At 41.4% G+C, this 10720-nt stretch overlaps 2 protein-coding genes across 3 annotated transcripts in view; one reads left to right on the top strand and one right to left on the bottom strand.

Annotated features, from left to right (window-relative positions):
* The window catches only part of lyrm1 (LYR motif containing 1), a 4578-nt gene extending 3680 nt beyond the window's left edge, over nt 1–898 (bottom strand). Inside the window, exon 1 of the mRNA XM_032503265.1 lies at nt 801–898. The gene's annotated coding sequence lies outside the window, so the exon portion shown is untranslated. The remainder of the gene's footprint in view (nt 1–800) is intronic.
* Nucleotides 899–1237: 339 nt separating this feature from the next.
* Nucleotides 1238–10504, top strand: dcun1d3 (defective in cullin neddylation 1 domain containing 3). Of its 2 annotated transcripts, XM_032503263.1 has the most exons (5): nt 1239–1641; nt 2770–2852; nt 4188–4230; nt 4400–4950; nt 8905–10504. In XM_032503263.1, exons 4-5 carry the CDS (start codon nt 4508–4510, stop codon nt 9446–9448), a joined length of 987 nt encoding a protein of 328 aa, XP_032359154.1. In that variant the 5' UTR covers nt 1239–1641; nt 2770–2852; nt 4188–4230; nt 4400–4507; the 3' UTR covers nt 9449–10504. The 2 variants fall into 2 exon arrangements, with proteins under 2 accessions (XP_032359155.1, XP_032359154.1); XM_032503264.1 differs by lacking the exon at nt 2770–2852 and having other exon boundaries at nt 1238–1641.
* The last annotated feature ends 216 nt before the right edge of the window (nt 10505–10720 follow it).

Below are 10720 nucleotides of genomic sequence, written 5' to 3'. Positions count from 1 at the left end.
AAATTAAACACAAAATTCCACAATGATGCTTGAAATTAAATTTTGCACAACACAGGGCCTGTTGAATAGGTATGTTTCACTGAGTTTATAAAATAAGTGACTCACAAAAAGTCTTTGCTGCCGCTTTATAATTATTTACACTTTGTCTGCAAATCCAGCATCAGCTTGACATCATGGCGACATAAGTGTGTGACTCTGATTCCCTGTCCCTCCCTGAGTCAAGGCCAGCTGTACGTCCTACATTAACCTAGGAGATGTATCTACACTAGTGCATATATTTGAGTCCATATACAAATATATTTTTGCCCAAGTCTGAAGTGACAGTTTTTTGACAATAAAGTCTCACAATATTAGCTAATATTACAAGAACCTTGGATTGTTGGGGCCCCGGGCCAGTTACTCCTGTTGGTGGGTTTCTTCTCCAGCCTGGAGTGTTCTCATCATCCTACACTAGATGTCACTCAAATCAACACAGACTGTTTCCCAAACAAAGCTGATGCATGACTGCTTATGAAAGATTAATCGAACGTGCTGATATGTGTTGGGTCGAGAGTAAAGGAAGTGTATAAGAATAATGCCATAAGCGCATTTGTATTAACGTTAATAAAATACTTAACTTGTATATGTAACGTTATTGTCAACATGAATGTTATTAGCTGTCATTGAGCGTTCTCCTCATAACATACGTCTGAAGAACACACATTACAGTAGCCTAATAGCGAGAAGAGTGCCATTCACATTAAAAACTCGCATTATTGGCATTGCGCGCATTTTACGTATTAAATATTAAAAAGACCTACCGACTGTGTTTGAAGAACTGTTCGACGAGTTGCTAGTTAGGAGAGCAGAAACACATATGTCGCGTGATGATGACGTCCCCGGTTGCAAAGAAAAACCATAAATAAAGAGAAACTATTGACCTTTACTTTTCGTCGTAGATAAAGTTGGAGATGTTTAACCCATATAAAGCATGTAGTGTCACCAGATTTAATTCACTATTTATAGACAAGTCTAAGCCATCTCGGATGAGTTACAAAGGGGTTTTGACCCGTTTCAATATTATTATCCTAATGGTGTAAATGTCATTATCTAAATACGTGCTTCAGTAATTGACATTGTTGAAACTTATCCATATGGGTTTAATGTAGTATTTCCACCCCGTTACTTTGTTAAAATGAATAGATTCGCCTTGCTACCTCTCTACCGCTGAAATGAAGATCAGCTGTTGGCTGCTGGTAGGCAGGGAGGAAGTGATGCAGGAAAATGCCCACAATGTAGCAGCTCCACTCAATGACGAAAAAGGGGGAAGCACAAAGAAATAGGCTGCTAGTCCGAGATGGTCCTTTAACTCGCTCCAGAGAGCGAACATAATTCAAAATGGATTCAAAAGCACAATGTGGTTGCTAGCTGTTTACTTCTTTGTTTGTTTTCTAAAACGGGGTTGAATTCGGTATTGATGTGGAAGTTTTTGTCAGCTGCCAGCTAGTTAGCTATCCTAGCAATATGAGTTAACGCGACGAGTTTGCCTCAGTTCGTTTCTGGTCGCTCCGCTACCTTGGCCAACTTACTCACTACTTATTTTGTATTGTCGTCCGTGGAGTTATGAACATCAAATTACACACACTAGAACTGTCCAAAAAGGTAAGTTTATTTACAATGACAATTGCTCGGTGTCTCAATCGAAAGACCTAGCTTAGCCGATAGCTAACTTTTAGTTAACCGAGCTGGTGCTAGCTAGCTATGGCGACGTCGTCAGGGCCAGACCGTTTTGATTTAAATGGCTCTGTGGCGGTGATGGCTCGTCAATCGATAACAGCTTCACAATAAGTACCATTTGAATTAGTGAATAGATGAAATTACCAGGTATAAATGGTTATCTAAACGCTGTTTACAGAGTGTTGTGCGTGTGCTGTTAAGCTGACTTGATCCTGTTTGTGCTCACCACTTCCCAACGAACAACTTGGTAAAATAACATTAATGAACGTAGTTTAGAGCATTTACCTGGCTTAACCGAGGCTGTGCATTGACAACAGTACATATATCACGCATTCGTATTCTAACTCAACTTTGTCTCACAGTTTCGCGACTAACAATCTGACGTTAGTTAGCTTAAGTTAAACTAAAGTCTGGGTAATAGCTAACGTTAAAGAGTTTGGCTACCATAGCATGCCTAGCTTGATGTTAATTACATATTCTAAAGAAAAGTAGGCATTCAGACTTACGTGAAGTTGTTCGTTAGATGAAGCTAGCCAGTATGTTCCAGTGAGACGTTTGCCTAGACATGTCCAGTTCAATGATCAGTACAGTCGATTTGTTTCATAGCTGAAAACACATTACCATAGACCAGGAATTGTGGCTGGGCAAAATCAGTGGTCATCACACAAAGTAAAAGTTGGTTTCAGAAATATATCGCAGACGTTGTGGATTTTACAACAGTGCTCATGAATTCTGTCAAATTCATTGCCCTGTGAAAGGTCTGTCTTTGAACGTCTAATGTTAATGTTAGAGATGTACAACCCCAGAACCAAAGACCTTAAAGCCCTGCTTGAGTCCATACTGCAAAACATATTTTCGGGTGCAAATGCTTTATAACCATCTTCTCTTTGTAGTAGTTATAAACCAATGATTGAATAATTCTACAATGAGCAAAATGTTTTGTTGTGCTCAAATTACATTTTCATAGCATTTTGACAAAAATAGTCCTGCAGGTTTAGAGAATGATGAGCTATCACTTTCTGTTTGTGATGACAAGATACTGTGTCTTTTCAGCATTGCGGATGTCAAGGTCACAATGATGGAGCAGAATAGAACGACACTTTGATCTGTGGCAAATGCCTTCAGGGGGATTGTCTGTAAGTAATTTCCTGACCACCTACTTTATAAGTTATCAAACACTTGATCAACTCATACATTTTAAGATTGTTGCTGTTATAGCAGAATGATTGATTGCATTAACATACATGTGAAGTCAGGCTAGTTTGAGACTAACTGGGTAGGTAGAAGAGAGAGAAGGCTTTTACACATTGCGTTAGTATGATTACTCTAAACACATTACATGCAGTCCGGTCAGTAATGAGATTTTCATCCTGCTCTCCATAAAAGTATCTGATGTCATTATCTGATGTCTTGACTTGCTTGTTGCATGTTCTGCAAATTAAGTTTATATTCTCAAGTTATTTGACGTGCCTATCACAACCTTCGTCCCTACTGTGGCAGCATGTACGTTCCTATAGTGATGTTACTTTTCAGTGTGACATTATTACCCTTATCTTTTCCATGCATGTACTTGCACTTTGCCTGTATAAAAATCTGGAAAGGGGCATACATGAGTAAGCCACCATGTAGATTTTAATCTTATAGAATAAACCGCTTTACATTGAAAGTTTGCTGCCAAAGTTCATGATAATCACATTAAAGTCTATGTGGTAACATGACATAACTATAGCTGTAACAGGGCTTAGACAATATTTAGCTGTTTTTATTGGCAACCATAGTAGCTCCACCGTCTTTGTCCATGGTTGCTATTTTAGCAAGTTTGTCATTGCTTTTATTGCATTTTCATCTGCTGCCATTACTGCCGAGATGTAGTACAGCAGCAAAACTGTATGTACTGCCTATACTATTGTAGAACCTGGTGAAACTCACTCTGTTTTCACTCCTGATCCCAAGCAAAGGTACACACGTCATTGATGTGGAAATAGTACATAGGATTGTGACAATAAAGATAATAAGAGATATCATAAATCATATGAATCAAGGTAGGCAATATTTTATTTGCCTATAGATGGCTGAATATTTGACACTAAGGAAAACCTAAAGTTTTTTTTTTTTTTTTTGTGGCTCTGTGTGACAAAACCAATTCCACCTCAATGGGCTTCTGTGGTCACCTCTGATGTTTTTTATTGTGATTTTTTTATTTTGTAGAGGTTTCTTTTTTTTAAAGATTTTTTTGGGGCATTTTAGGCCCTTAATGACCGGACAGCTGAAGAAGTGAAAGGGGAAAGAGAGGGGGAATGACATGCAGCAAAGGGGGCCTGCTGCATCAAGGAGTAAACCTCTATACATGGGCGCCTGCTCTACCAACTGAGCTTTCCGGGCACCCTTTGTAGAGGTTTCTGTGGTAATCTGCACTGTGTACACATTGAATGTATACATATAGACTCTTTTCTCTGGTCTTCTCTTTTTAGGGTTTTTAAGGTCTGGCAGTGGATAGTGGAAGATTTGGTACAGGTAGCGTAACTTCTTGACCTTTTAATGCTCAAAAATCCCTGTAGTTTGATTGTGTTCTACTAATAGCCACATACATATGGATCTTGATCTTTTGTTTGTGAGCAAGACTGACTTAGTTTAGCGCTGCACTCTATATCAATTAACTTTTTTAAATTGTTCTTCACCTCAGGCCTGAGGGTATGTTGATACGTCTCGCAGGGCCAGAGAAGAGGCGTCTAGGTGGTTCGGACGGGGACTGAAGGCGAGGAGGAAAGACGGACCAAGGCGGGCGGAAGACATGGGTCAGTGTGTCACCAAGTGTAAGAATCCAACATCCTCACTCGGCAGTAAGAGTGGAGACAAGGAGAGCGGCTCCAAGTCCCACAACAAGAAAGGAGGCAGTGCTGGTGGTGGGGGCCACAAAGAGGAGCCCAGTGCGCTGTGTAGCAAAACCACCAGCGAGCTGTCGAATGGCACCAAGCCGTTGGAGGTTACAGTGGAGACACCCGTCATTCCTGCGGTGATGGGGGAAGCACACAAGGATGAGTATCTGGATGGAGATGGGCTGTCGATGCTGCGCATTGAAGAGTTGTTCCACTGCTACAAGGATGAACAGGAAGATGCCATCTTGGAGGAAGGCATGGAGAGTTTTTGCAATGACCTGTGTGTGGACCCGGCAGAGTTCCGTGTGCTTGTTCTTGCCTGGAAGTTTCAAGCAGCCACCATGTGCAAGTTTACAAGGTACGGGATGTTTGGGGAATGAGGCGTGTTGTTTTCACTGGTATCTGTTTATCAGGATGAACTAGCATAACTACTGCATAATTATAGGTGAGGACTGACATTTTGATACCTCATCCCAGATGACTAAGACATATTTCATTAGTGTCTGCCCTGATTTAATTACCACACAAGATGTTATTTTAATATAAATATATATTTTTTTATTTTAGTTTTCTATCTGGCAATTCTCAGTATGTCCTGGTGGCCTAGTTTTAATTTTAAAATTGAATTTGTTCGTTCCTTCTACACACATACAAACACACACACACACACGTGCACCCATAGACATGCAGTTGGGGAAATGGTCCGGTGCTCCAAGCAATTAAAGGGCACCTCAACAGTGCCCAGGAACTGAACTACATTCTTGGTCCATGCGGTACTTGAACTGACCAATGTCTGGTTTATTTTGAATGGGGGTACTGTTTTTAGAAAGAACACAACAGGACTTCACACCCATGAGTCATTTAGTTGACTTCCTACCTCTGCACAATCCTGCGGCGAATTTCCGGATCGCTTTCTTTGGTCTGAACATGCAAGCTTAGTCGCTGTCGATGTACATCCAAAAAAGGTGAATGGAAATAAAAAAGCAATTTTCCCCTCAGATTTTTAACATTACGTGATGTGAAAAAGACCTGTTCTTGGTTTAAATTAACAAAATTCTCTGGAAACCTGCTTGATGAAACTGGTCCTTCTCTTCCCTATAACATGCTGTCAACTCTGTTACGCCAAGTGGAAACATCATAAGGATTCCCTAAGCAAATATGTGGGATTGGGGCCAATCAATGCAGTTTTTATAATTGATTACATACAGCCAGCTGGAAGGAGGCCTCAGGGAAGACCCAGGACTAGGTCAGGGGATTATATCTCCAACCTGGCCTGGGAACGCCTAGGGATCCCCCAGTCGTAAAGGAAAGTTTGGTGTCCCCTCCTGGAGCTGGTTCCTCCCCGACCCAAGCGATAAGCGGATGAAGATGGATGGATACAGCCTGATCTTTGAAGGAGCCATTGTTTATTGTCACCTCTAAGTCCTATCGTCATCACATATGTGAGCCGCGTCTCCTGATGCTTGTAATTGATTGGTTTGTAGACAGGCTTCCCCGTCCCTTTGTATCCTCTCTCTGGTGTCGGAGTTTATGTAAGTTTTTTTTTCCTACGTACCCCTGCTCACCAACGCCCGCAGCTCCTTTTTTTGTTTTGTTACGTTGTTAAGAAGCAAGACACAGGAACTTTTGAGGAGCTACAGCATTTATTCAGAGACAAACCTACACTTTAAATTTACTACCACCTAACAAGTAAACTGCTCATTTATTCTCTGCTCTGCTTGTTGACAGCTGTTTGCTCTGAGCGCATTCATTCACACTCCTGCTCAACCACACACTACACACACACTAAGCCAGGGTTTCCGCTATATACATGTAGCAGCGGCGCACCGCCGCTCCTTCCGCTGTTTATGAAAAGTCATAATTACACGACTCTGCAGAGCCTGCTCTACTGAACTCAAGTGAACACCTTTTTGAGGGTGAGCAACTGGAACAGTGACAGGACGTCATCACTCGCAAAGTCATGGCAACCCCAGCTGCTGAAAACAATTCTGGCGAAAACCCTGTAATCACTAAGCTATTGCTGAAAGGAGCTACGCTTCTCTTATAACACGACTGCCAGAACTTCCTGTATTTTGCCCGAAAGCCCAAAACATCCAAAAAAATGCTTTCACATGAGAAACAAACCAAACCAGGTTTCAGCTTGATCCGGTCTGACCAAATTTCGGCTGTGGTCTGGGGGGGGGGTTAATGCCTGTAATTTTGGTTTGGATCGAATTGTAAAAGTTAAAAAATCCGGACCAAACGACGTAGGTGTGAAAAGACCCTAAGTTTGGCTTTAGTATTTTAATTTTAATGCTGAGAATCAACATGAAATCATGACTTTGCGTAAACATACACGTTGAGGTTAGGAAACGTGACACGTGGGACACAATCCCCGGTCCCTTGGGAGAAAGTCCCGTGTTTCACCCATCCACCACCCCGACCAACCTCTCTACGCAGATTCATACTACTCGCTACAGTGTAAATTCACATGCAATCACAAGGTAACGTAAGTCAATGGAGGCCAAACGGCGTTGATAAACGTGCTAAAAAGCAAGTATGCATCTTGATAACACGCTAATAATGGCACACAAATTGGGGTGTCATACATACGCCATTTCATGAGATCAGCCTATGAGAATTAGGATGCAGTCCAGATCTTTCTGGCACAAAGTTCCACACAGACACTATGTAACAATATGTACTAATGTGAAGGTATTGCTATTTAACACCTTTCTGAAGTAGATTGTCAACCCCTTGCATGTTCTACAGGCACGCTATTGGTAAACCTCAACATGACCAGCACTATTCACTAGTCCAGTTGCAAGTCACTGATAGCACCTTTATTCCAGACAAGCCACTTTGTCCCAGACGGTTGGTGTCCATTCTAATGAACAATGTAAATAGGAAACCACAAACAATTGTCTTTGATATACCAGAAACCATTTTTATATGATTTCTGGTATCAATAACATGTTCAGGCTGACCAAAATATTGTGCGCCTCCAATAACTAGCTTTATTCCTAATAACTACACTTCTATTTTCTTACATGACCGCTCTCACAAGGTTACGGAAAATCCATTTTGTCAGGCTTTAAGTGATACGTTTGTGTCCAAACAGCAGCGGACCGAACCAATCGGTGTCCGGTGAGGAGCTACTGGCAGCTGCAGGCATGGGTTAGGTGTGTGTGTGATGGCCGCGACTGTTTGTTAAAAAACAAAGGTGTCACCACTACACAGAGAGAGACTGTTTACAATGACGTCTTCTCAGGAGGTTCTGTGTTAACAACCTGGCGCATCAGGTTAACACTTCTAGCCGCAGGTGTTTGACCTTCCAGTTTTCAGTCTTTCTCTGTGTAGTGGTCCATTCATCGTGCCTTTCAAATAGTTGTCTGCACCTCAACTAGACACACACAAACTATTTTCCACCATCAGGACGGGGGCACACAGGAAATGAATCTTGCTCCGCACTCCCACTCCAGTTAGTGTTAGAGATGAGTATGGCTGCCTGCTGGCCGGGTCACTTGTCACCCCCTCCCCTTCTGATTTTTAACTCAGCACTTTTCTATCCAAAGGCTCTGGACAACACTACACTTTGGTTACCAACGTGTTTCATTGTCAACTGATGCTTACTGAAGCTGTTTATATTATATTTGACTTTGAAAGCCTATATTGTTGTAAGGCAAGGCAAGGCAAGGCAAGGCAGCTTTATTTGTATAGCACATTTCAGCAACAGGGCAATTCAAAGTGCTTTACACAAAATCATTAAAACAGATAAAACACAAGTACAAACAGTTAAAAGTCATAAGCATTAAAAATCAATAAGACACAGTTGTAGGGCTCAAAATAATGTTAGTCACTGTTAGCTTAAAAGAACAGTTTTCCGTTTTATAATTTTTAAATGTATTTCTTAAATTGCAAGGGGCAAGGTCTCCTCCTTTGTCACCGTTTTAAATATTTTTCACATACTAACACATCTCTATGTTGTGCAGTGAAATGCTTGTTTGCCTCTTCCAGTACTGTGCTTCAAATATAAATCTAAAAATGCAATATATATACACAACAGAGGAAATGCAAACAATAAAGTTATAGGTAGTTATTACAGTAGTTATATATATATATATAGTTGTTATAGACACATGGCCCTTTTGTTTGCATTAGATGACTTTACAATCTTTAATTGTAGCTCTTAGTAAATTTAACTACTAGTTAGCTCTGGTGCTGGGTATTTAGCATTGTTGAAAGTATGTTCTTTGCTTCTGGGATTTATCATGCCAAGTGAAGTGTTCTACTATCATTCTGATGTCCGGTCCTGTTTACTTTGTGTTACCAGGAAGGAGTTTGTTGATGGCTGCAAGGCCATTCAGGCAGACAGCCTCGAGGGCATCTGCTCACGTTTCCCTGTCATGCTGCAGGACGCCCAGGGGGAGGAGAACTTCAAGGACCTGTACCGCTTCACCTTCCAGTTTGGCCTGGACGCCGAGGATGGCCAACGCTCGCTGCAGCGAGAAATTGCTATCGCCCTGTGGCGCCTGGTGTTCACCCAGGACTCGCCTGCGATCTTGGAGCACTGGCTGGACTTCCTCTCGGAGAACCCCTCAAGTATTCGGGGCATCTCAAGAGACACGTGGAACATGTTCCTGAACTTTACCCAGGCCATTGGGCCTGACCTGAGCAACTACAGCGAGGACGAGGCCTGGCCGAGCCTCTTTGACACCTTCGTGGAGTGGGAGTTGGAGCGTAGGAAAAAGGAGGAGGAACAGGCACTGATGGCAAAGGAGGAAGAGGGGAGGTGTACTGAGACAGAGTGTTCTCCCACCACAGATAGACTTGAAACCGAGGGAAGCCGCGGCTCACAGACGTGGGGGGGCCACTAACGAGGAATCAAGAAACATTTGTAAGGGAGGAAAGGATATGATCTACATCTGAACTGTACATCTGTGAATCATTGGAGGAATATTAGTATTATCATTACGGCTGTTCATTTTGCTCTCCTTTTCTGTCGGGTGGGATTCCTTTGTTTTTTTTTCTCGAAAGGGCTCTAAGAACTGTCATGTTTTAAGCACTTCTATTTAAGTTATTGTTTTACTTTTTATTTCTCCTCCCATGTGTGTTTTAGTAATTGGACATGTGGTCCATTTTAACATCCACCTACCTACCATAACCCAGCAGACTAAGGTTGGTTTTAAAAACAGGCAACAGAAAGCCATAACCTTTTCCTATTTAAGACCTGGTAACACTGCTGATATGTTTATTACAAGGAAATAGTTAATATTAAAGAAAAAGGGAAATTTTGGCAACCTGTCTACAAATAATTTCTTAATATCAAAATATGAGATTTACCAACAGTCAGTGAAATTATTTTTATTGGACTAGATTGGATACTTTTATCTTGCAGTGCTGTGAGGATGAATTGGTTGCACTTTTTTGCCTTCACTCAACTGTTAGCCTGCAAATACACGGCAAACAGTAATGTATTAGTTTGTTTTTAAAGGTAATGCAAAGTTGTAATATCCATTTAAATCCAAGTTGGTTTCCATGGTAACAGACCCACCCTCTTCTGCATATTGTGTTTTTGAGTGCTACTAGTGCAGTGAGCGGCTTAGCTTGTTTAAGCAGCTGGCTGTGCTTTCTTTTGACCTCATAGCATCTACCATTTTGATGTCTACTTATTTTCAAGAAGCGGTTAAGTGTGTACAACACAATGATGCTGGCCTTTCTCAGATGCCTCATTAATCTTATTGTAGGAAGTCTGTAATGCAACAATTTGACTAAAGTTAAGTCTTGGTCATTTCTAAATAGATGCCTAAACCTGAGTTACATTTAGGACCGTTACCCTGGGCGCCACACAAACCTTATATTGTTTACCTTCAGGATTTTATGAGTCTTGAGTCACATCCTTGAACTGCTATACAAAAAGTGTGCACACTTCACAAATAACGTTGACTGCTGCTGGTGATGATTGTAATGGATTGCACAAAAATTGATGGCATGCTTAGGCGCTACTTGCAAGGCTTTGCAGAAAGATTGATGTCAACCACATTATTTCCATTTTAAACCTTTTCCAAACTGTAGATTGATCCTAAGTATAGCCTAGGGTGTATTGGGATGAGTGTTAACTGCTGGCTAATCAAGACTCAGTGGTATGG

The sequence above is a fragment of the Etheostoma spectabile genome, chromosome 21 (genome assembly GCF_008692095.1).
Source record: "Etheostoma spectabile isolate EspeVRDwgs_2016 chromosome 21, UIUC_Espe_1.0, whole genome shotgun sequence".
In the NCBI taxonomy this organism is placed as follows: domain Eukaryota; kingdom Metazoa; phylum Chordata; class Actinopteri; order Perciformes; family Percidae; genus Etheostoma; species Etheostoma spectabile.
This window is presented reverse-complemented; position numbering and strand designations above follow the sequence as displayed.